Raw genomic sequence first — 26993 nt, 5'->3', positions numbered from 1 at the left:
TAGTTCCAGTTTAAAACACATCTTAATAGGATTTTGGATTTGAATTCATTGTGTTTCACTTGGTATTCTACTTGATTTGAATGAAATAAATAATTACCTCAAGAGATCTTTGTTTAAATTCTGTGCTATAATAGCTGTTCTTCATTTCCAGGCAGTGAGCAGTGATAAACTCTGAAAGCTGTTGCTCAGTGCTTTTTTCACACTGCCCTTCTGAATGCCTGTAACTGACTTAAAAGTTTCAGTCTTAGCTGTATTGGTTTGATTTTTCAACAGCTGGTGCCAGCTTTTTCACCAAAACCACCTGAAAAATGTGGTGGTTTTTATACTGCAGGGATTGAGTCAGCTACACTTTTACAAGTTCTATTTGGAATTTGGATTTCTCCGAAAGGCATTCAAACATGTAAGTCAAGAAAACTTTTTATTTGGACTTGAGTCAGGTTCTCACACTTCGCAACTAGTGCATATATTTCAAACTGTGCTGGTTGGCAGCCTGATTGAACAAGAAGTAGAAGTTGTAGAAAGCTAAAAAGGTTATGATTGATACCTTGTGTTGGGATTAGATTTGTCTCTGATGTTTTTCTTTTGGTAATCTAGGCAAAAATCTCAGATTGCAATCTGTAGTTCCTGGGCTGTAATCTATAGTTCCCAGATTGTAGTTGACATTGTCACATTTTATTTGGGCATCGGTGTTTTTGAAAATTGTAAAATTTATATAAAATCCATATTTCTTGGCCTCTCGACAATATCACAAGATTGAGTTCCCTTAAAAAAGTATCTGGAGCTGAATAGCAGCTGTCTTCTTTAGAAAGGGCATGTACTCTTCATTTTCCCATAGCCTCCTCCATTCTTTATCAGACTGTTTCATCCATTTACCCTTGAGAGCATTTGAATTTGTTAGCCCTAACCTAATTCTCCTTGGGTCTTCATTTTCCTTTCTGCTTTAGTTTGTTGAATACTACTACCTATGTGCTCAGCCCTTTATTATTCATACTTAGCATGCATCATCTTCAATTCTCACAATAGTCTTATAAGAGATACTTTTTAAAATCCCATTTTATTCATAAGGAAACTGAGTAATGCATCCAAATTACAGCTAGTAAGTGGTTGAGCTGGAATTTAAGCCCAGGTGAGCCTGAGGCTTGAACTCTCAATCATCGCTTTTCTGTGTCGTTTTTACCTGGCATGTTATCCACTAAAGTAATGTATATGAAAGTGCTTTGAAAAATAAAGGGTACTTTGCTTTTCTGAGTTACATGTTTTTTAATGTTTGTTTCTTTAGTATAATGTATAGTCAGGGAAGCAAAGAAAATTGCTAGGGTTGGATAAATGGTATTTCACTTATTCAGTCATTTTTACACATTAAGGAAACAGTTCTCATTTTACAGTGCAAACAGTTAAGGTCCAGATTTTTCATAGCACTGAGCTGAGTCTACATAGCATAGCTCTGAGTCTAGACCTTTGACAGTATTTTAACTGCTTTCAAACATTTTTGTAAAAGCCTGTTATGTATTTTCAGAAATTCCGCATGCCTCCCCCTTCATCTGATTTCCTAGCTGATATCATTGGGCTGCAAAAGAAACAAATAATTGGGAATCTGCCCAAAGCAATGGAAGGTATGATTATGACTGTGGTTTGATATCTGCTCATATGGATATGCTTTGTTGTTCCTTAGTCACTAAGTCATGTCCGACTCTTTGCCACTCCATAGACTGTAGCCTACCAGCCTCCTCTGTCCATGGATTTCTCAGGCAGGAATACTGGAGTGGGTTGCCATTTCCTTCTCTAGGGGGATCTTCCCGACCCAGGGATTGAACCCACTGGTTCCTGCCACATCTCCTGCACTGCAGGCAGATTCATTGCTGCTGAGCCACCAGGGAAGCCCTTGGATATGCTTACAAGTAGGTTTATCAGTCAAGTTTATTTTTGCAAACAACAAAACTCAACTCCAATTAAATTAAGCAGAAAAGCAATTTTGTGTGTGTGTGTGTTTAAGGAAAAAGAAAAGTATATTCCCTGCTTATCACTGACAGTAGATTCTTATCAATTACTGTGAATCATTTTTAAACTCACTGGGTCTTTGTACACACAAGTGTACAAATGGGAAGGAAGATCTTACCTCTTACTAATGAGGGGATGCTCACTAATACTACTCACAGTGGGGAATAGGCAAGTTTAGATGCTGGCCAGCTAAAGTATAAACATCCACAATAGCAGTGTTTTTTAGACTGGGTTGTGTCCCATTAGCAAGTTATAGCTGACCTTGTCTTTGGAGGGGCAAGGAGGTGAGTGATGGAATAGACCTTAACAGTTCATTGCAGATAGTAAGGTAAGTATTGTTCAAAATGCACTTTGTATGTGTATTCAGAAATAATTTAAATTATTGAATAGTTGCACTGAGGGAACATGAAAAAGTGGTGAGGAAAAACCAATGATTCCTTTCCATATTCTCCATGACTGTGTTTCCTATTATCTTCTATCTCAATAGCATCTAACTTCTTATCTTTGCATTGTTCCCCTTTCCTTCTTTCTAATAGATGTCCATATCAGACCTGCAACTTCGTTTAACTTGACATCTACTGTGTTTTGACATATTTGAGTGAATCACAGAGTAGTCATTATGAGATTCAAAACTCATGTAAAAGCATTGAGCTGTAAAAGAAAGGATGTAATCTGAAAAAAGAAATTGATATGATTGAAGAATATGGATTGTTGAGGGTGACTAGGGGTGGAGATGGAATAAGAGGAGATGTAGTAGTGAGAGATGAGGCTTGCTGCTACTGCTAAGTCACTTCAGTCGTGTCCGACTCTGTGTGACCCCAGAGACGGCAGCCCACCAGGCTCCCCTGTCCCTGGGACTCTCCAGGCAAGAACACTGGAGTGGGTTGCCTAGAGGTAGGTTTAAACTTTGTTTTGCAGGCTGTAAATGCCATGCTAATAATTTTGGGTTTATTCTGTAAGCATTGAGGAACTAGAGGGTTATAGCTAATTCTCTGTCCTAAGGATTTTGCTTCAGTTTCCCAACCTAAATATCAAAGTCCTTAAGTTATAGTCCATTAGATCATAGCACTTTGATCTTTCTTCACTTTAGTCTTTCTTTGAAATATTCATCTATTCTTCTCCAGTTTACCCACCTCTTCTGTGGATAACTCCTGCATCTTTAGCTTTGATGTCCCAAATTCCAGGCCTACATTTTCTCAGCTGCCTGATGGATGTTGCTACCTGGATACTCCATTGTACCTTCAGTGGTAGCATAATTAAAAGCATTTTTTTTGTCCTTAAATAATAGACTTCCACCTTCAAATCCTCTTTTCTGTTAGTGTTGTTTTTCTCTAAGACACCAGTCTTGAATTTTAGAATTTCTTTTCTTTTGGCTCCCCATACCCAATCTGCATGACTCATTCCCTTTGCTATTAAGAATCTCTATTCAAATGTTACTTTATAAGAGATACGTTCCCTGATTGTAAAATATATGACATTAACCCTTTTTCTGCCCTAGCGCTGCCTTTCCTCCTTTACCTTATCCTCACCTGATATATTATGTATTTGTTTATTGTGCATCTTCTCAACTAGAATTTAGGAGAATTTGTTGATTTTGTTCATTGGGGAATCTACTGAGTAGAGCAATGCCAGGCATATAATAAGTACTCAGTAAATATTTTGTTGACTGAACTGAATTATTCTGTCACTATACTTTATCAGTTTTTCTTCTGTAATGTTTCTTTTATCCTTTTTCTTCCATCCCTCCACCATCTTAATCCAGACTGTTTTTTTGCCAGAATTACTGCAAAGTCATTTTTCTCTCTACTACATTTTCTACATATCTTTGAGATTGATCTTTCTTAAAGTAGTGTTTGGTTATGCCACTTCCCTTCGCAGGAGCTTTCTGTTGCTCCAGAAGTCCAGACTCTTGAGCCTGAAATTCATAGTGGTCTACAGTTCACTTTTTCCCTCTTCTTTCAACTTGTTTCTTATACTGCTCTTCTACAAAGATCTTTTGTCCTCCCTGACTTGTCTAGTCATTACCTTACCAAGTTTGGTTTGTACATTTCTCTTACTTGGAATGCCCTCTTTTCTTATTTCTGATATTTTGGCTCTTTAGGTTGCCAGGACCAGATACTCATTTAGGCCACCTTAAGTGAGAGGGTATTATTTGAAGGATGCCTGTGGACTAGAAAGACATCAAGAATCTAAGTGCCTCTGGTGAAGACCTTTTCTTTATCCTTTTCATGGCATCTTAGCTTCTTTGTTTTCTGTTCTAACTGGTCTGTTCTCTGTATTTCTAGTTCAGTTTTGGAAGCAAGAAAGCTGATCAGCTTAGCTAATACCCTTATCCCTTTTGAGCATGGCAAGGAATATCAAGTTACTAGTCAGTTTATAGTTGGTTCCCTCTTTAGCCAGGTCCCCACTCTTAAACCAGTCAGTAACTGCTGCTTCTTAAAGAACAGGCTTGTGTTTGAGCAAGTGGTTAGGGGTGCAGTAGATTTATTAGGAGTGGCAGACACTGTAACAGACAAGTTTCAGTTCAGTTTAGTTGCTCAGTCATGTCTGACTCTTTGCATCCCCATGTACTGCAGTATGCCAGGCTTCCCTGTCCATCATTAACAGGCTAGTTTAATACAGCAGATATCTGAATTCTGCTCTTTAAGCCTAGACTCAGCTAGTCTTTTCCTCTCTTGAACCATTTCTGACTATCTCAGCCAGTGTATTCTCTCTTTCCCTTTTATAGCTTTTATTGTTACAACCCATTTGAGAGTTATTTTTGCTTTGTGTTCCTATAAATATATTAGAATGCAAGCTCCTTTAAAGTTGGGACTGGGTCTTATAAACCGTTTGATCTATACATCATTAAAAGACATGTCCTCTGAGGTCTTATAAACATACTTTATAACATATATGTGATTATCTTTGTTTTAGGGTCTTTACCTTTTGCCAGCTCAAAAGTTAGCATCAACTTGCAGAAAGACCCCATCATTCAAAAGTATGGCTCTAAGAAAGTGGGCTTGACTAGATGCCTTCTCACAAAGGAGGAAATGAAAACATATCACTTTCCATTACAAGGTTGGTATAGATTTTATCCTGTGTTGGCAACAATGGAAGAATGTCTGTTAGTTTATTTAAAAATATTACTGTTGAAAGTTTGTTTTTATGGACTGCTTTCCAAGTGACTTATTCCATCCTCTATTAAAGAGGAAATACTTTAAGTGCAATGTTTCCTAAACTGTAGGATGTATACTGTGACTGATTTTAGGTAGTACATGAACATGACTTTAAATAACATTGAAATATTTTGTGGGAATAAAAAAAATTCCTTTTTTATTTTTCTTTCATTCCTTCTTAGTGTATGAAATCAATATGTCTTTAACATTTTAATACTTCTGTAGTACTTCTAATATTCCTCCCACCCACCCCCACCTCCATTTTCTTTAATAAATAGGTCTAGGCTCAGAGCCTTGGTCAGTTATGTAGTAAGACTTTAATAAAAATTCTTTTATTTATTACCTCTTAATCACAGCAGTAATGTTATAATTTCTTAAAAAAAAAAATAAAGCCCTATTGAGATATAATTAACCTACCATACAGTTCACCCATTTAAAGTATACAATTTCAATAGTTTTTAGTATGTTTTAGTATGTTTGCAGATTTTGTCAACTATTGCCACAGTCAGTTTAGAACACTTTCATTACCCCAAAAGAAACCTTGTACTATCATTTCCTGCAATGTCCTTTAGCCCAAGGCAACTACTAATTACTCTCTGTTAATAGATTTACCTATTGTGAATGGAATTTACCTATTTATAAATGGAATCACACAATATGTGGTCTTTTGTAACTGGCTTTTTTAGCTCAGCATAAAATTTTCATGGTTTATCCATGTTGTAGCATATATTATTATGTCATTTATTTTCGTTCTAATGATATTCCATGTATGTTTATACATTTTATTTATCCAGTCATCAGTTGATGACATTTGAATTATTTATACTTTGGGGCTGTTGTGAATAATGCTACATCCAGATGAAAGTTTTTGCATGGGTATATGTTTTCACTTTTCTTAAGTATGTAGCAAGGGGTATATACCTACCAAGTCCTATGGTAACTCTATGTTTATCCTTTTAAGGAAGTACCAGACTTTTTTTTTTTTTCCTTTTTAAAAATTTAAAATAATTTATTTATTTATTTATTTTAATTGGAGGCTAATTACTTTACAATATTGTGGTGGTTTTTGCCAAACATCAACATGAATCAGCCATGGGTGAATATGTGTCCTCCCATCCTGAACCCCCCTCACACATCCCTCCCTACCCCGTCACTCTGGGTTGACTTGGCTTCGAGTGCCCTGTTTCATGCATCAAACTTGCACCAGTCATCTGTTTTACATATCGTAATATACATGTTTCAATGTTATTCTCTCAAATTATCCCACCCTCGCCTTCTCCCACATAGTCCAAATGTCTGTTCTTTACATCTGTGTCTCTTTTGGTGTCTTGCAGATAGGGTCGTCATTACCGTCTTTATAAATCCCATATATATTCCATATAAATTACATATATACAGTGTTAATATACTGTATTGGTGTTTCTGTTTCTGACTTACTTCACTCTATATAATAGGCTCCAGTTTCATCCACCTCTTTAGAACTGACTCAAATGCATTAATTTTTTATAGCTGAGTAATATTCCATTGTGTATATGTACCACAGCTTCCTTATCCATTCTCTGCCGATGGACATCTAGGTTGCTTCCATGTCCTAGTTATTGTAAACAGTGCTGCAGTGAACATTGGGGTACATGTGTTTCTTTCAATTCTGGTTTCTTCGGTGTGTATGCCCAGCAGTGGAATTGCTGGGTCTGAGCCTGGTGGGCTGCTGTCTATGGGGTCGCACAGAGTTGGACACGACTGAAGTGACTTAGCAGCAGCAGCAGTAGCATGGCAGTTCTGTTTCCAGTTTTTTAAAGGAATCTCAAAACTGTTCTCCATAGTGGCTGTACTAGTTTGTATTCCCACCAACAGTGTAAAAAGGTTCCCTTTTCTCCACACCCTCTCCAGCATTTATTGTTTGTAGGCTTTTTGATGGCAGCCATTCTGATCTGCATAAGATGATACCTCATTGTGGTTTTGATTTGCATTTCTCTAGTAATGAGTGATGTTGAACACTCATTCATATTTTCAGTTTTGTTAGCCATCTGTATGTCTTCTTTGGAGAAATGTCCGTTTAGTTCTTTGGCCCACTTTTGGATTGAGTCTTTTGTTTTTCTGGTATTGAGCTGCATGAACTGCTTATACATTTTAAAGATTAATTCTTTGTAAGTTGTTTCATTTGCTGTTATTTTCTCCCATTCTGAAGGCTGCCTTTTCACCTTGCCTATAGTTTCCTTCATTGTGCAAAAGCATTTAAGTTTAATTAGGTCCCATTTGTTGTTTTTTGTTTTTATTTCCATTACTCTGTGAGGTGGGTCATAGAGAATCTTGCTGTGATTTATGTCAGAGTGTTCTGCCTATGTTTTCCTCCAAGAGCTTTATAGTTTCTGGTCTTACATGAAGATCTTTAATCCATTTTGAATTTATTTTTGTGTATGGTGTTAGAAAGTGTTCTAGTTTCATTCATTTACATGTAGTTGACCAGTTTTCCCAGCACCACTTGTTAAAGAGATTGTGTTTTCTCCATTGTGTATTTTGCCTCCTTTGTCAAAGATAAGGTGTCCATAGGTGTGTGGATTTATCTCTGGGCTTTCTGTTTTGTTCCATTGGTCTATCTTTCTGTCTTTGTGCCAGTACCATACTGTCTTGATGACTGTAGCTTTGTAGTATAGTCTGAAGTCAGGCAAGTTGATTCCTCCTGTTCCATTCTTCTTTCTCAAGGTTGCTTTGGCTATTTGAGGTTTTTTTGTATTTCCATACAAATTGTGAGATTATTTGTTTTGCTTCTGTGAAAAATACCGTTGGTAGCTTGATAGGGATTGCATTTAATCCATAGATTAATTTGGGTAGCAAACTCATTTTCACTATATTGATTCTTCAATCCACAAACATGGTATTTCTCCATCTATTTGTGTCATCTTTGATTTCTTTCATCATTGTTTTATAGTTTTTTGTATATAGGTCTTTTGTTTCTTTAGGTAAATTTATTCCTAAGTATTTTATTCTTTTCATTGCAGTGGTGAATGGGATTGTTTCCTTAATTTCTCTTTTTGTTTCTTCATTGTTAGTGTATAGGAATGCAAGAGATTTCTGTGTGTTAATGTTATATCCTGCAACTTTACTATATCATTGATTAGCTCTAGTAATTTTCTGGTGGTGTCTTCAGGGTTTTCTATGTAGAGGTTTATGTCATCTGCAAACAGTGAGTTTTACTTCTTTTCCATTCTGGATTCCTTTTATTTCTTTTTCTTCTGTGGCTGCTGCTGCTGCTGCTAAGTCACTTTAGTTGTGTCCGACTCTGTGCGACCCCATGGACGGCAGCCCACCAGGCTCCCCTGTCCCTGGGATTCTCCAGGCAAGAACACTGGAGTGGGTTGCCATTTCCTTCTCCATTGCATGAAAGTGAAAAGTGAAAGTGAAGTCGCTCAGTCATGTCCAATTCCCAGCAACGCCATGGACTACAGCCTATCAGGCTCCTCCGTCTATGGAATTGTCCAGGCAAGAGTACTGGAGTGGGGTGCCATTGCCTTCTCCATTGCTGTGGCTAGGGCTTCTGAAACTATGTTAAATAGTAGTGGTGAAAGTGGTGAACAAGACTTGTCTTGCTCCTGATTTTAGAGGAAATGCTTTCAATTTTTTGCCATTGAGGATAACGTTTACTATGGGTTTGTCATATATGGCTTTTATTATGTTGAGGTATGTTCCTTCTATGCCTGCTTTCTGGAGAGTTTTTTATCATAAATGAATGTTGAATTTTGTCAACGGCTTTCTCTACATCTATTGAGATAATCATATAGTTTTTATTTTTCATTTTGTTAATATGGTATATCACATTGATTGATTTGTAAATATTGAAGAATCCTTGCATCTCTGGGATAAAGCCCACTTGGTCATGATGCGTGATCTTTTTAATATATTGTTGGATTCTGTTTGCTAGAATTTTGTTGAGGATTTTTGCATCTATGTTCATCAGTGATATTGGACTGTAGATTTCTTTTTCTGTGGCATCTTTGTCTGTTTTTGGTATTAGGATGATGGTGGCCTCATAGAATGAGTTTGGGAATTTACCTTCCTCTGCAATTGTCTAGAAGAGTTTGAGTAGGATAGGTTTTAGCACTTCTGTAATTTTTTGGTGGAATTCACCTGTTGAAGCCATCTGGTCCTGGGCTTTTGTTTGTTGGAAGATTTTTTATTACAGTTTTGATTTCCATGCTTGTGATGGGTCTATTAAGATTTCTTTTTCTTCTTGGTTCAGTTTTGGAAGGTTATACTTTTCTAAGAATTTGTCCATCTCTTCCAAGTTGTCCATTTTATTGGTATATAATTGCTCATGGTAGTCTCTTATAATTGTATTTCTCTGTTGTCTGTTGTGATTCTTCGTTTTCATTTCTAATTTTATTGATTTGATTCTTCTTTTTTTCTTGATGAGTCTGGCTAACAGTTTGTCTATTTACCTTCTCAAAGAACCCACTTTTAGTTTGTTGATCTTTGGTATAGTCTCCTTTGTTTCTTTTTCATTTATTTCTGCTCTGATTTTTATGATTTCTTTCCTTTTCCTAACTTTGGGGTTCTTCTTTTCTTCTTTTCCTAGTTGCTTTAGGTATAAAGTTAGGTTGTTTATTTGATGTTTCTCTTCTTTTTTGAGGTAGGCTTGTATTGCTGTGAACCTTCCTCTTAGCACTGCTTTTACTGAATCCCATAGGTTTTGGGTTGTTGTGTTTTCATTTTCATTTGTTTCTATGCATATTTTGATTTCCTTTTTGATTTCTTCCATGATCTGTTGGTATGCCAAAGTGTGTTGTTTAGCCTCCATATGTTTATATTTTTAAATAGTTTTTTCTTGTAGTTGACATCTCATCCTACTGCATTGTGATCATAAAAGATGCCTGAAATGATTTCAATTTTTTAAAATTTACCAAGGCTAGATTTGTGGCCCAGGATGTGATCTATCCTGGAGAATGTTCCGTGTGCACTTGAGAAAAAGGTGAAATTCATTATTTTTGGGTGAAATGCCTTATAGATATCAATTAGGTCTAACTGGTCTATTGTATCGTTTAAAGCTCGTGTTTCCTTGCTAATTTTCTGTTTGGTTGATCTGTCCATAGGTGTGAGTGGGGTAGTAAAGTCCCCCACTATTATTGTGTCACTGTTAATTTCCCATTTCATACTCATTAGCATTTGCCTAACATATTGAGGTGCTCCTATGTTGGTTGCATATATATTTATGATTGTTATATCTTCTTCTTGGATTGATCCTTTGATCATTATGTAGTGTCCTTCTTTATCTCTTATCATGGTCTTTATTTCAAGGTCTATTTTATCTGATATGAGTATTGCTACTCCTGCTTTCTTTTGGTCTCCATTTGTATGAAATAACTTTTTCCAGCCCTTCACTTTCAGTCTGTATGTGTCCCTTGGTTTGAGGTGGGTTTCTTGTAGACAACATATATAAGGGGTCTTGTTTTTGTATCCATTTGGCCAGTCTTTGTCTTTTGGTTGGAGCATTTAACCCATTTACATTTAACATAATTATTGATAAGTATGATACCATTACCCTTTACTTTGTTGTTACGGGTTCATTTTTATAAACCTTTTCTGTGTTTCCTGTCTAGAGAAGATACTTTAACATTTGTTGAAGAGCTGGTTTGGTGGTGCTGAATTCTCTCAGCTTTTGCTTGTCTGTAAAGCTTTTAATTTCTCCTTTATATCTGAATGAGATCCTTGCTGGGTAGAGTAATCTTCGTTGTAGGTTATTCTCTTTCATAACTATGTCCTGCTATTCACTTCTGGCTTGAAGAGTTTCTATTGAAAGATCATCTGTTATCCTTATGGGATTCCTCTTGTGTGTTATTTGTTGCTTTTTCCCTTGCTGCTTTTAATATTTGCTCTTTGTGTTTGATCTTTGTTAGTTTGATTAATATGTGTCTTGGGGTGTTTTGTCTTGGGTTTATCCGGTTTGGGACTCTCTGAGTTTTTTGGACTTGGATGGCTATTTCCTTCCCCATTTTGGGAAGTTTTTGACTGTTATCGCCTCAAGTGTTTTCTTATGCCCTTTCTTTTTGTCTTCTTCTTCTGGGACACCTATGATTCGAATGTTGGGGTGTTTAATATTGTCCTAGAGGTCTCTGAGGTTGTCATCATTTAATTCTTTTTTCTTTTTTCCTCTCTGCTTCATTTATTTCCACCATTCTGTCTTCTACCTCACTTATCCTCTCTTCTGCCCCAGTTATTCTACTGTTTGTTCCCTCCAGAGTGCTTTTAATCTCAGTTATTGCATTGTTCATTATTAATTGACTCTTCCTTATTTCTTCTAGGTCTTTGTTAAATATTTCTTGTATCTTCTCAATCCTTGTCTCTAGTCTACTTATCTGTAACTCCATTTTGTTTTCAAGATTTTGGATCATCCTTACCGTCATTCTGAATTCTTTTTCAGGTAGACTCCCTATCTCCTCCTCTTTGGTTTGTCATGTTCCTTCACCTGCTGAATATTTCTCCGCCTTTTTGTTCTGTTTAGATTACTGTGTTTGGGGTGCCCTTTCTGCAGGCTGGAAGTTTGTGGTTCCTCTTAATTGCAAAGTCTGCTCCCTGTGGATGGGGTTGGAACAGTGGCTTGTCAAGTTTTTTTGGTTTGGGGAACTTGCATCTGGGTTCTGGTGGGTGGAGCTGGATCTCTTCTCTCTGGAGTGCAATGAAGTGTCCAGTAGTGAGTTTTGTAGTGTCTATGGGTTTGGCATGGCTTTGGGCAGCTCGTCTTTTAATGTTCAGGGTTGTGTTCCTGTTTTTCTGGAGAATTAGTGTGGTGTGTCTTGGACTAGAACTTATTGGCTCTTGGTTGGAACTTGGTTTCAGTGTAGTTGTGGAGACTTTTGGGTGAGCTCTTGTCTATTAATGTTTCCTGGAGTCAAGAGTTCTCTGATGTTCTAAAGTTTTGGAGTTAAGCTTCCTGCCTCTGGCTTTCAGTCCTTCTCTTACTGTAGCCTCAAGACTTCTCCTTCTGTACAGCACAGAAGATAAAACCCTTAGGTTAATGGTGAAACAATTCTCCATAGCCAGGGACACCAGGGAGATTCACAGAGTTATGTAGAGAAGAGAAGATGGAGGAAGGAGATAGAGTTGACCTTGAGGAGAAAAGGGAGAGTCAAAGGGGAAAGACCAAGCAAGCCAGTAATCAAATCCCTAAGTGAAAATGGATACTGAAGACTAGATTCTTAAAGGTACAGAATTGCTAACAAATATCAAGAAGCAAAGATTAAAAACCTAGGATAGAGGTTAGACTCTCATAAGTACAATATAAAAAATACAAAACAAAATCAATCACAAAAATTAAAAAAAATTATATAATATGGAATTTTTTTTAAACTAGGTTTTTTTTTTAAGAAAGGTAATAGTAGGCTATAAAAATGAAAGTTAAAGGAGTAATAAAGAACTAAATTTTTTTAAAAATTATGAATTGATAATAGTAAAAATATATCTAGGAATTTCTGTGGAGCTGTTGTGAGCAGTGTGGGGTCAGTTCAGTTTCAAATAGTCCCTTGTTCCAGCTTGTACTTGTTCTCAAGTTCTACAGGTGCCCCTCAAATGTGCACAGTCCCAGTATTAACTGCTGAGTTTTAGTCTGATGCACCTGTCACTTCCAGAGTGGATCCTCCTTCTTTATTTTGGCTTCCTCTGTTTGCAGATCTCTTCAGTGTATAATCTCTGCCCTGACACAGTGGTCAAAGGTAGCCACTTATAAATAAGTGGCTCACTTGTTCAGTTGTGTTGTGGGGAGGAAGGGACATTGCAAACAAATACTGCCGGCATGTGTGGGGAGTGCTCATGGTGGATGGACCACACTGGGTTTGCCACAGTCCAAGGTGGCATGTATTTCCCGGGTCTATACTTCTCAGGCTCCAGGGTGCTCTGCAAGGGCACTGTCCCAAGTGGGCCCTGCATTCCATGCAGTTCCCAGGTCTAAACTGCTCAGGTTCTTGGGTTCTCCATGGGGGGACAGACCCAGATGGGCTGTGCGTTTTGTGCCCTTCCAAGGTCCAAGCAGCTTATGCGAGACCTGGTGCTTGGCTACTACACTGTCCCAGGTGGGCTGTGTGTCTTATTCACCTCCCAGGTCCTGGCTGCTTGGTTTCCCAGGTGTGCAGTGAGAGACAGTCCCAGATATGCCATGTGTCTCCTCTGGGGAGCTGATCTCAGGCTGTGCTACTCCTGGCAGATGTCAACCGTCCAGGATCCCAGGAAGACATGGTTAGCAACTGGGAGCCTGCTCAGTTTGTTGGAAGATGTCTCTGGGGCCAAGATTGCAGCAGCCCCTTGCCTTCCAGCTCTGGCTATCACATGCCTATCTCTCTGCCTTCAGGGAGAGAGAGCCCTATACAGCAGCCAGCAGCTAGCTTGCTGTCCTTTGGTATTCGCTCAATCCTTTGTTATGTGAGCACACCAGGGGTCACCATGTGGTGTTAGAGCCTTTTGAGGGAAAGTTCTTTTTTTTTTTTTGTCTCTGTGGAGCCCATGGTTTGGGTTGCTGTCTCACATTAGCTCCCTCAGATTGTCTTCAGGGAATTCAGGCCTGGTCCTCGGCATGAGCCTCTATGCCACTTCTCCATCTCCACTTGTAGTTGCAGTTAGGCACATATTCTGTGGGTTTTGTTTTTTTTTTTCTCCTGGTTGTGTTGCCCTCTAAGATTCCAAAACTCCCCACAGACATGCCTGTGAGAGGGTTTCCTACTGTTTGGAAACTTCTCCTCCTTCGTGACTCCCTCCCTAGGATGGGTCTCCATCCCTAAATCTTCTGTCTCTGTTTCTGTCTTATATTTTGTCCTACCTGCTTTCAAAGAGATTGGACTGCCTTTGTGGGTGCCTGGTGTCCTTCACAGTGTTCAGAAGTTGTTTTGTAGAAGTTGCTCAACATTCAAATGATCTTTTGATTAATTAGTCGGGGAAAAAGTGGTCTCCCCATCCTATTTCTCCTCTATCTTTGGACCGCTTCCCCCCAAACTGTTTTACAAGGCAGCTGCACCATTTTACATTCCCTCCAGCAATGTATAAGGTTTCCAATTTCTGCACATCCTTACCAACACTTGTTATGCTCTTTTTGATTATACCCATCCTAATGTGAATTAGTATCTCGTTGTGATTTTGGTTCGTATTTCTCTGATAGCTGATGATATTGAGCATCTCATTGTATGCTTATTGGCCATTTGTATATCTTTTCAGATCCTTTGTCCATTTTTTAATTGGTCTTTTTTTATTACTGGAGATCTTTTTGTATTCTGGATACATACATTTCCTTTTAAAATAGATTTACTTAAAGTAAAAAAGCTATTTGTAAGATGGAGTTAACAGTTCATATATCATAGGATTGCCATGAAGATTGAGTTAATGTACCGAAAAAGCTTAGCATGGGGCACATAGTGCTTTAAAAAAGTTATTTTGTGGTATTATTGATACTAATACTACAGATAAGGAGGTCAGCAAGTACCATGTCTCCAAGATTTGAGAATATTCCTTTCGGGTTAGACTTTTTTGATTCTTTTAATTGTAATCAGTTGGAAATTTCAAGGTACTATGACATAGAAACTGGTCAAAGCTTTTCATACTCCCCTTAGTTTCTTGTCAGATAAAATCTAAGTGTTACCTTTAACTGTTTCAGCCTCTATCTGAAGGTAGGAATCTTCAATGATTCAGACACTTTTGGGCTTCTCAGATGAATGTGCCTGATTTATTGACTTAGGAAGGGGTATCCTAAGCCTATATCTGAGTCTCTAGGGAATTTTCAGGCTGGGAGTCTAGAAAATGCGGCACATTTCTAAAAAGAGATCTCAGAGAAATTTTAAGGGTAAGGTTGAGTACTAGAGTGTATATGGTGAATGTTAGTTAAACTTTCGACCTTCAGTGAAATCCTTTTAGATCTCTGCTATGGTGGAATTTCATTCCTTCTTTTTCTTGTTTGTTTAGGAAAGAAAAATACCACATAGAGTCATTTGCATACTTTATTCATCCTCTGTTAGTGCATACATGGAAAAGGTCCCATGACTTTGGATTTAGGTACAATTTGTTATTACTAATAAGGAGGAAAAAATTGTTACTTGGTAACTGCAAGGAAGTCTAGGTCCTAGTATCCCCAATAACAGCAGCCTACATTATTCTCCCCAAATATAAAAATGAGTAGATGGATAAAAAATTAAGGACAGAAATTATCTCATTTAATCTTCATATTTCAGGTGTCTAACACCTGAAATGCCCCACAAATGTGGAATCTCAGTTTTCCCTGAATAAATATAGGAGTGATATTTACCATTTCTAGTTCTAAAGGTAAATGTTTTATTCCTTTTCCTCCTAGGTTTTCTTGACTGTGAAAACTTTGTACCTACCAAATGTAATGGTTCTGTAACAGACAACAGTCCTCTCTTTGGCCTTGACTGTGAAATGGTAAGTGCTACTTTTGATTTTCAACTGGAGTGTTGCACACTAGGGTCTAGTTGTCTTGATTGTGTTCAGTTCTAGCATTCGGTTTAAATAACTGAAAGTGGACCCATTTCATCACGTTTTAGGAAAAGTGAATCTTTGCTTCAGGATAAGGAATAAATATCACATAAGTTTTCTAACTAGTCAATCTAATTTTTGATTATTACTCGAAGTTGATTGCTTCTTTTTTTTTTTTTTCTGTACTGAGACTCTGTTGCTGTGTGCAGGCTTTCTCTAGTTGCAGCGAGCAGGGACTACTCTGTAGTTGGAGTGCAAGGGCTTCTTGGGGTGGCTTATCTTGTTGCAGAACATATACTTTAGGGCACATGAGCTTCAGCAATTGGAGTTCTTGGGCTTAGTTACTCCATAGCAGCATGTGGAATCTTCCCAGACCAGGGACCAAACCCATGTCCCCTGCATTAGCAGGCGAATTCTTAATCACTAGACTACCAGTTGAAGTCTGCTTCTGTCTTTTGCACAGGTTTTTTGTCATTGTTGTCTTGAAGACTTGCCTCAATTACCATTGGTTTGACTTGGTTTTACACATTTAAGATTAGAAGAAGGACTTCCCTGCTTCAGCTTCCTTTGTGTTTTACTTTGTCTAAACCTCCTTTCAAATGCTGTGTATTCCCTCTCACTTAGTGCTCAAGTAATAGTTTCTCAACTCTTAACAGTGGATAAGATCTAAGGATTTGGAGTCATATCAGGGTGTGTATTCTGGCCTTGCCTGTCTCCTTGGACAAACTAATTCCCTAATTCTTCCTCTGCAAAGTGAGGATAATGTTAGAGGCTATTTCATGGGGTTATTATGAGATGGTATATAAAATACCTAGTATTGCATTAGATAATAGTGCATGCTAATAAAAATTACTTTGTAGTGATACTTAGCATGATACTGGGTTGTAGTACACAGTAAGTGGTACAATTATAATTGATGTTATTGTTTCTGTCCCTCTTAAGCACATCCTTCCCAGAAAAATAGTACTGTGTTGGTTATCTTTAACTATAATAATGTTCAGCAGCCTGCCTAGCTTTAATTTCATTCATATTGGATCTTCTAGTCAGCAAACAGCTGTACTGTTGTCTCAGGGACCCCAGCAGATTTGAATACATGACAGCTGATATAGTCTTAAATAATGAGAGAAAGCAAGAGCTTCCACAGTTTAGCAGCCTAACAACATCCTAATCTTTCAGTGCCTTACATCCAAGGGAAGAGAACTAACACGTATCTCACTGGTTGCTGAAGGAGGCGGCTGTGTTATGGATGAACTTGTTAAACCTGACAACAAGATTGTGGACTACCTCACCAGGTATTTTTAACCCTGCCTCCAGCTCTCAATAGATGTCAGACTAGAGTGGAATGAGACTTACCAGGAATACCCTGTAGCTTCTGTTTAGTTAATTATTATCTCAATTCAGTTCAGTTGCTCAGTTGTGTCTGACTCTTTGCGACCCCATGAATTGCAGCACGCCAGGCCTCCCTGTCCATTATTCCCAGAGTTCACTCAGACTCACGTCCATCGAGTCAGTGATGCCATCCAGCCATCTCATCCTGTGTTGTCTCCTTCTCCTCCTGCCCCCAATCCCTCCCAGCATCAGAGTCTTTTCCAATGAGTCAACTCTTCGCATGAGGTGGCCAAAGTACTGGAGTTTCAGCTTTAGCATCATTCCTTCCAAAGAAATCCGAGGGCTGATCTCCTTCAGAATGGACTGGTTGGATCTCCTTGAAGTCCAAGGGACTCTCAAGAGTCTTATCCAACACCACAGTTCAAAAGCATCAATTCTTCAGTGCACAGCCTTCTTCACAGTCCAACTCTCACATCCATACATGACCACAGGAAAAACCATAGCCTTGACTAGACGAACCTTTGTTGGCAAAGTGATGCCTCTGCTTTTCAATATGCTATCTAGGTTGGTCATAACTTTCCTTCCAAGGAGTAAGCGTCTTTGAATTTCATGGCTGCAATCACCATCTACAGTGATTTTGGAGCCCCAAAAAATAAAGTCTGACACTGTTTGCACTGTTTCTCCATCTATTTCCCATGAAGTGATGGGACCAGATGCCATGATCTTCGTTTTCTGAATGTTGAGCTTTAAGCCAACTTTTTCACTCTCCCCTTTCACTTTCATCAAGAGGCTTTTTAGTTCCTCTTCACTTTCTGCCATAAGGGTGGTGTCATCTGCGTATCTGAGGTTATTGATAATTTCTCTCAGCAATCTTGATTCCAGCTTGTGTTTCTTCCAGCCCAGCGTTTCTCATGATGTACTCTGCATATAAGTTAAATAAGCATGGTGACAATATACAGCCTTGACATACTCCTTTTCCTATCTGGAACCAGTCTGTTGTTCCATGTCCAGTTCTAACTGTTGCTTCCTGACCTGCATACAAATTTCTCAAGAGGCAGATCAGGTGGTCTGGTATTCCCATCTCTTTCAGAATTTTCCACAGTTTATTGTGATCCACGCAGTCAAAGGCTTTGGCATAGTCAATAAAACAGAAATAGGTGTTTTTCTGGAACTCTCTTCCTTTTTCCATGATCCAGTGGATGTTGGCAATTTGATCTCTGGTTCCTCTGCCTTTTCTAAAACCAGCTTGAACATCAGGAAGTTCACAGTTCACATACTGCTGAAGCCTGGCTTGGAGAATTTTGAGCATTACTTTACTAGCGTGTGAGATGAGTGCAATTGTGCGGTAGTTTGAGCATTCTTTGGCATTGCCTTTCTTTGGGATTGGAATGAAAACTGACCTTTTCCAGTCCTGTGGCCACTGCTGAGTTTTCCAAATTTGCTGGCATATTGAGCGCAGCACTTTCACAGCATCATCTTTCAGAATTTGGAATAGCTCAACTGGAATTCCATCACCTCCACTAGCTTTGTTCGTAGTGATGCTTTCTAAGGCCCACTTGACTTCACATTCCAGGATGTCTGGCTCTATTATTATCTACTGCTGCTGCTGCTAAGTCGCTTCAGTCGTGTCTGACTGTGCGACCCCATAGACGGCAGCCCACCAGGCTCCCCCGTCCCTGGGATTCTCCAGGCAAGAACACTGGAGTGGGTTGCCATTTCCTCCTCCAATGCATGAAAGTGAAAAGTGAAAGTGAAGTCGCTCAGTCCTATCCGACTCTTAGCGACCCCATGGAGAGCAGCCTACCAGGCTCCTCCATCCATGGGATTTTCCAGGCAAGGGTACTGGAGTGGGGTGCCATTGCCTTCTCCATATTATTATCTGCTTACTATCAAAGAAAAGGCTGGGGTACCACAACTGTAAATTTTAATACTGAAATTGTACGATGTTGGTATATAATGCTCTTATCATTCTTGCACTTTAATTTTCCTATGACTTTATTTTTTTTTTTTTTAATTTTCCTATGACTTTAAATCACCAGAATATTATCTTCCTTGTCATGGAATCTGACAGTTGTAGCAACTGCCAAATATCTTTGCTCTCTGATAAGACCCCATCTGAAAAATCTATAAATCATCTTTTGGTTGTCAAATGATCTTAGACCTTAATCTCCCTTGGCCCCAGAAACTAAAATGAAACTAAGTTTTTCCACAGCAGAAATTTGAAGTTAAAAATTTTTTTATCATTCCAAAGATAAGCATGCAATTTCAGAATATACATAGTACTGTGATTAGGCAAAGAAAAGCCAGGAAATATTACTGTTGTTGCCCATTGTAGTTACATCTATCAGTTCATGCTTACTTAGGCACAGAGAGGCCATGATAATGATAAAGACTGCCCTATTAGTAACAAGACAATTACACGATATTGTTAGGGAACAGTCATATGTAACAAAGCTGTATGTATAAGCGTGTTTGTCATAGTATTGCAAAAAATATGGGAATATAAATGTAGGGGGTTGGTTAAAATGAAAATGGGGGGTTGGTTAAAATGTTATATCTACTCTAACCATTTAAAAGGATGTGCTGAAATAGATTTATTGATATGAAAACTTGTTCCTGACATATAGAAAGTGTTATGTTTATATTATACAGTAATATGCATTATGATATCCCATGTGGCTTGTGGGATCTTAGTTCCCCAATCAGGGATCAAATCTGGCCCACTGCAGTGAAAGCAGGGAATCTTAACCTCTGAACCACCAGGGTAGTCCCATGATAACATTTTAAAATTGTTATTTATTTTTTTATTTATTTATTTTTAGTTGGAGGACAATTGCTCTACAATATTGTGTTGGTTTTTGCCATACATCAACATGAGTCAGCCATAGGCACACATATGTCCCCTTCCTTGTGAATCTCTCTCCCACCTTCTACCTCATCCCATCCTACTAGGTAGTCACGGAACACTGGATTTGCACTCCCTGTATTATACAGCAGATACCCATCAGCAATCTATTTTACATATGGTAATATATATGTTTCCATGCTACTCTCTATTCAACCCACACTCTCCCTTTCGCCATGTCCACAAGTCTGTTCTTTATGTCTGTGTCTCCATTGCTGCCCTGCAAATAGGTTCAACAGTACCATATTTCTAGATTGTATACATATGAATTAATATATGATATTTGTTTATCTTTTTCTGACTTACTTCACTCTGTATAATAGACTCTATGTTCATCCACCTCATTAGAACTGACTCAAATGCATTCATTTTTATGGGTGAATAATATTCCATTCTATATATGTATCACACCTTCTTTATCCATTCATCTGTCCATGAACATCTTAAGTTGCTTCCATGTCCTATCATAAATAGTGCTGCAATGAACATTTGGGGTATATGTGTCTTTTTCAATTATGGTTTTCTTAGGGTTATATGCCTAGTAATGGGATTGTTGAGTCCTATGGTAGTTTTATCCCTAGTTTTTTAAGGTATCTCCATACTGTCTTCCGTAGGGGCTGTATCAATTTATATTCCTACCAACAGTACAAAAGTGTTCCTTTTCTCCATACTCTCTCCAGGATTTATTGTTTGTAGATTTTTGGATGATGGCCATTCTGACAGGTGCATTTCTCAAATAATGAGCCATGTTGAGCACTTTTTCATGTGCTTATTAGCCATTGCATTTTTATAAAAATGAAACATACATGAATATATATGTATCAAAAAATATGAAAGGGTATTAAAGTGTAAAAAGTGATCTCTGGGTAGTGGGATTATAGGCAGTTTTTAATTTCTTCTTTGTTTATTTTCAGTCTTATTACACTGAGCATTTATTAATGTTTTATCAATTTTTTAAAATATTCTTTTCGAAGTAGCTTTCCAGGGAGGGAAACTTAGTAATATCCTGGTTTGTCTATTTCTCTGTTTTTTTGTTGTTGTTGTTGTTGTTTAAAGTTTCTCTGGAATCACAAAGAAGATTCTTAACCCAGTGACAACCAAACTCAAAGATGTACAGAGACGGTTGAAGATCCTTCTTCCTCCTGATGCTGTCTTAGTGGGCCACTCCTTAGATTTAGATCTCAGAGCACTGAAAGTGAGTATCTGATTTAGGACTTAGTTTTTCTAGCATATGAGCCTGTTATATCTATCTTAGATCTAAAGCCTTCTGTTCCCCAGTCCACTTATTTTTTCCTTTAACATAGGATGCTACTCATTCTATTCTCTTTCCTCCTCAGATGATACATCCATATGTTATTGATACATCATTGCTTTATGTCAGAGAGCAGGGCAGAAGATTTAAGCTCAAGTTCTTAGCCAAAGCTATTTTGGGGTAAGTTTTTTTGAATATTATAATATTATCCTGATAGACTGCATATAAGTTAGCATATTGTGTCTTATTTAAAGCATATTGCAAAAGGTCAGCCTCTCTGCTCTTCCTCTCTCTTAGTTTGTAAACATTATTAGGAATTCTGAGATCCTAACTTCAAAGAGAAGTATGACACATAAATGAAAAAACTTTGGGAATACAAAAAGGAGTTGCATTCGTAGCTGAAGGTTGATGGATAGAACTGGACAGAAAAGGCAGAAAAGTTACCCAAAAGTTTGAAACATAGCATTCCTATATTGATAGTATCCTAGTACGTACAAACACATGTATAATGATGTTCATTATAGTGCGGTTTAAAATAGCCCTCAAATCTTCAGATATTCTACAAGACTAGTTAAATAAATTATGGTTAGTTGTATAACTGATGCTTTGTTATTGAATGTGATGATATGTGCTAATAGTTCAGTTCAGTTGCTCAGTGTGTCCGACTCTTTGTGACCCCATGGACTGCAGCACACCAGGCCTCCCTGTCCATCACTAGTTCCCGGAGTTTACTCAAACTCATGTCCATTGAGTCGGTGATGGCACCCAACCATCTCATCCTCTGTCATCCCCTTCTCCTCCCACCTTCAATCTTTCCCAGCATCAGGGTCTTTTCAAATGAGTCAGTTCTTTGCAGCATGTGGCCAAAGTATTGGAGTTTCAGCTTCAGCATTACTCCTTCCAATGAATATACAGGACTGATTTCCTTCAGTATGGACTGGTTGGAACTCCTTGCTGTCCAAGTGACTCTTAAGAGTCTTCTCCAATACCACAGTTCAAAATCATCAATTCTTCAGTGCTCAGCTTTCTTTAGAGTCCAACTCTCACATCCATACATGAATACTAGAAAAACCATAGCTTTGACTAGATGGACCTTTGTTGGCAAAGTAATGTCTCTGCTTGTTAATACACTCTCCAGATTGGTCATAACTTGTCTTCCAAGAAGCAAATATCTTTTAATTTCATGGCTGCAGTCACCATCTGCAGTGATTTTTACTGTGACTGTTGATGGAAGTAAAGTCTGATGTTATCAAGAGCAATATCTCATAGAAACCTGGAACATTAGGTCCATGAATGAAGACAAATTGGAAGTGGTCAAACAGGAGATGGCAAGAGTGAACATCGACATTTTAGGAATCAGTGAACTAAAATGGACTGGAATGGGTGAATTTAACTCAGATGACCATTATATCTACTACTGTGGGCAAGAATCCATGAGAAAAAATGGAGTAGCCATTATAGTCAACAAAAGAGTCTGAAATGCAGTACTTGGATGCAATTTCAAAAATGACAGAATGATCTCAGTTCATTTCCAAGGCAAACCATTCAATATCACAGTAAACCCAAGTTTAGCCCTGACCAGTAATGCTGAAGAACCTTAAGTTGAATGGTTCTGTTGAAGACCTATAAGACCTTCTAGAACTAACACCCCAAAAAGATGCCCTTTTCATTATAGGGGACTGGAATGCAAAAGTAGGAAGTCAAGAGATACCTGGAGTAAAGGCAAATTTGGCCTTGGAATACAGAATGAAGCAGGGCAAAGGCTGATAGAGTTTTGCCAAGAGAATGCACTGATCATAGCAACACCCTCTTCCAAAAACTCAAGAGAAGACTCTATACATGGACATTACCAATTGGTCAATACTGAAATCAGATTGATTATATTCTTTGCAGCCAAAGATGAAGAAGGTGTATACAGTCAGCAAAAACAAGACTGTAAGCTGACTGTGGCTCAGATCATGAACTCCTTATTGCCAAATTCAGACTTAAATTTAAGGAAGTAGGGAAAACCACTAGACCATTCACGTATGACCTATATCAAATCCCTTACAATTATACAGTGGAAGTGACAAATAGATTCAAGGGATTAGATCTGATAGAGTGCCTGATGAACTGTGGATGGAGGTTCGTGACATTGTAGAGGAGGCAGTGATCAAAAGCATCGTCAAGAAAAAGAAATGAAAAAGGCAGAATGGTTGTCTGAGGAGGCCTTTTAAATAGCTATGAAAAGAAGCAAAAGGCAAAGGAGAAAAGGAAAGATATCAGCATCAGAATGCAGAGTTCCAAAGAATAGCAAGCAGACCTAAGAAAGTCTTCCTCAGGGATTAATGCAAAGAAATAAAGGAAAACAATAGAATGGGAAAGACTAGAAATGTCTTCAAGAAAATTAGAGATACCAAGGGAAGATTTCATGCAAAGATGCCCACAATAAAGGACAGAAATGGTATGGATCTCTCAGAAGCAGAAGATATTAAGAAGAGGTAGCAAGAATACACTGAAGAACTATACAATAAAGATCTTCACAACCCAGATAATCACGATCATGTGATCACTCACCTAGAGCCAGACATCCTGAAATGCGAAGTCAAGTGGGCCTTAGGAAGCATCACTACGAACAAAGCTAGTGGAGGTGATGGAATCCCAGTTGAGTTATTTCAAATCCTAAAAGATGATGCTGTGAAAGTGCTGCAGTCAATATGTCAACAAATTTGGAAAACTCAGCAGCAGCCACAAGACTGGAAAAGGTTAGTTTTCATTCCAATCCCAAAAAAAGGCAATGCAAAAGAATGCTTAATCTACCACACAGTTGTACTCATCTCACATGGTAGCAAAGTAATGCTCAAAATCCTCCAAACCAGGCTTCAACAGTACATGAACCATGAACTTCCAGATGTTCAAGCTGGATTTAGAAAAGGCAGAGGAACCAGAGATCAAATTGCCAACATCTGTTGGATCATCAAAAAAGCAAATGAGTTCCAGAAAAACATCTATTTCTGCTTTATTGACTATGCCAAAGCCTTTGACTGTGTGGATCATAATAAACTGTGGAAAATTCTTCACGAGATAGGAATCCCAGACCACCTGACCTGCCTCCTGAGAAATATATATGCAGGTCAAGAAGCAACAGTTAGTACTGGACATAGAACAACAGACTGATTCCAAATCGGGAAAGGAGTACATCAAGGCTGTATATTGTCACCTTGCTTATTTAAGTTATATACAGAGTACATCATGAGAAATGTGGGACTGGATGAAGCACAAGCTGGAATCAAGATTGCTGGGAGAAATATCAATAACCTCAGATGTGCAGATGACACCACACTTATAGCAGAAAGCAAAGAAGAACTAGAGAGCCTCTTGATGAAAGAGGAGAGTGAAAAAGTAGGCTTAAAGCTCAACATTTAGAAAACTAAGATCTTGGCTTCTGGTCCCATCACTTCATGGCAAATAGATGGGGAAACAGTGACAGATTTTATTTTTTTGTGCTCTAAAATCACTGCAGATGGTGGCTCCAGCTATGAAATGTGCAATAAAGGGATGTCTAAGATGTTACTGTTCATGGGGTTCTCAAGGAAGAATACTGAAGTGGTTTGCCATTCCCTTCTCCAGTGGACCACATTCTGTCAGATCTCTCCACCATGACCTGCCCATCTTGGGTCACCCCACGGGCATGGCTTAGTTTCTTTGAGTTAGACAAGGCTGTGGTCCTAGTGTGATTAGATTGACTAGTTTTCTGTGAGTATGGTTTCAGTGTGTCTGCTCTCTGAGGCCCTCTTGCAACACCTACCATCTTGGGTTTCTCTTACCTTGGGCGTGGGGTATCTCTTCACGGCTACTCCAGCAAAGTGCAGCCAATGCTCCTTACCTTGGACGAGGGGTATCTCCTCACTGCCGCCCTTCTTGACCTTCAATGTGGGATAGCTCCTCTAGGCCCTCCTGTGCCCGTGCAGCCACGGCATGGGGTTGGTCCTCCCGGCCACTGCCCCTGGCCTCGGCCAGGGGTTCCTCCTCCCGCCCGCCACCCCTGGCCTCGGGCTTAAGGGCATGGGGTATCTCCTCCCGGCCACCACCCCTGACCTCGGACGTGGGGTAACTCGTCTCGTCTCCGCCCCTGACCTTGGACATGGGGTAGCTCCTCTCGGCTGTTCCTGTGCCATCGCAGTCTGGCACTCTCAGCTGCTGCCCCTGACCTCGGACATGGGGTAACTCCTCTCTGCCACGCTTTGGCGTGCCCGTCTCAGCCACCTGCGCTTTAGCGCACCTGTCACAGCCGCCTGTGCTTTAGCGCACCCGAACAGTATGAAAAGACAAAATGATAGGATACTGAAAGAGAAACTACCCAGGTCAGTAGGTGCCCAATATGCTACTAGAGATCAGTGGAGAAATAACTCCAGAAAGAATGAAGGGATGGAGCCAAAGCAAAAAGAATACCCAGCTGTGGATGTGACTGGTCATAGAAGCAAGGTCTGATGCTGTAAAGAGCAATATTACATAGGAACCTGGAATGTCAAGTCCATGAATCAAGGCAAATTGGAAGTGGTCAAACAAGAGATGGCAAGAGTGAATGTCGACATTCTAGGAATCAGCGAACTGAAATGGACTGGAATGGGTGAATTTAACTCAGATGACCATTATATCTACTACTGCGGGCAGAAATCCCTCAGAAGAAATGGAGTAGCCATCATGGTCAACAAAAGAGTTGAAATGCACTACTTGGATGCAATCTCAAAAATGACAGAATGATCTCTGTTCATTTCCAAGGCAAACCATTCAGTGTCACATAATCCAAGTCTATGCCCCAACCAGTAATGCTGAAGAAGCTGAAGTTGAACAGTTCTATGAAGACCTACAAGACCTTTTAGAACACACCAAAAAAAGATGTCCTTTTCATTATAGGGGACTGGAATGCAAAAGTAGGAAGTCAAGAAACACCTGGAGTAACAGGCAAATTTGGCCTTGGAATACGGAATGAAGCAGGGCAAAAACTAATAGAGTTTTGCCAAGAAAATGCACTGGTCATAACAAACACACTCTTCCAACAACACAAGAGAAGACTCTATACGTGGACATCACCAGATGGTCAACACCAAAATCAGATTGATTATATTCTTTGCAGCCAAAGATGGAGAAGCTCTATACAGTCAGCAAAAACAAGACCAGGAGCTGACTGTGGCTCAGACCATGAATTCCTTATTGCCAAATTCAGACTTAAATTGAAGAAAGTAGGGAAAACCACTAGACCATTCAGGTATAACCTAAATTAAATCCCTTATGATTATACAGTGGAAGTGAGAAATAGATTTAAGGGCCTGGATCTGATAGATAGAGTGCCTGACCAGCTATGGAAGGAGGTTGGTGACATTGTACAGGAGACAGGGATCAAGACCATCCCTGTGGAAAAGAAGTGCAAAAAAGCAAAATGGCTGTCTGGGGAGGCCTTACAAATAGCTGTGAAAATAAGAGAAGCGAAAAGCAAAGGAGAAAAGGAAAGATATACACATCTGAATGCAGAGATCCAAAGAATAGCAAGAAGAGATAAGAAAGCCTTCCTCAGTGATCAATGCAAAGAAATAGAGGAAAACAACAGAATGGGAAAGACTAGAGATCTCTTCAAGAAAATCAGAGATACCAAAGGAACATTTCATGCAAAGATGGACTCGATAAAGGACAGAAATGGTATGGACTTAACAGAAGCAGAAGATATTACGAAGAGATGGCAAGAATACACAGAAGAACTTACAAAAAAGATCTTCACGACCCAGATAATCACGATGGTGTGATCACTGACCTAGAGCCAGACATCCTGGAATGTGAAGTCAAGTGGGCCTTAGAAAGCATCACTACGAACAAAGCTAGTGGAGGTGATGGAATTCCAGTTGAGTTATTTCAA

The 26993-nt window shown here is 38.9% G+C and overlaps 1 protein-coding gene across 4 annotated transcripts in view; it reads left to right on the top strand.

Moving 5' to 3' along the window:
- Window positions 1–26993, top strand: part of REXO5 (RNA exonuclease 5) — a 60501-nt gene that overhangs the window by 9368 nt on the left and 24140 nt on the right. For all 4 annotated transcript variants that reach the window (XM_070362918.1, XM_014478154.2, XM_070362917.1 and 1 more), the window contains exons 4-10: window positions 274–400; window positions 1517–1613; window positions 4915–5058; window positions 15475–15563; window positions 16794–16909; window positions 20908–21046; window positions 21189–21283. In XM_070362918.1, coding sequence (XP_070219019.1) covers window positions 274–400; window positions 1517–1613; window positions 4915–5058; window positions 15475–15563; window positions 16794–16909; window positions 20908–21046; window positions 21189–21283 — 807 coding nt within the window. The remainder of the gene's footprint in view (window positions 1–273; window positions 401–1516; window positions 1614–4914; window positions 5059–15474; window positions 15564–16793; window positions 16910–20907; window positions 21047–21188; window positions 21284–26993) is intronic.

Source organism: Bos mutus, chromosome 25 (genome assembly GCF_027580195.1).
Source record: "Bos mutus isolate GX-2022 chromosome 25, NWIPB_WYAK_1.1, whole genome shotgun sequence".
NCBI classification, from domain to species: domain Eukaryota; kingdom Metazoa; phylum Chordata; class Mammalia; order Artiodactyla; family Bovidae; genus Bos; species Bos mutus.
Note: the sequence above shows the minus strand (reverse complement) of the source record. Positions and strands in the feature narration are given on the sequence as shown.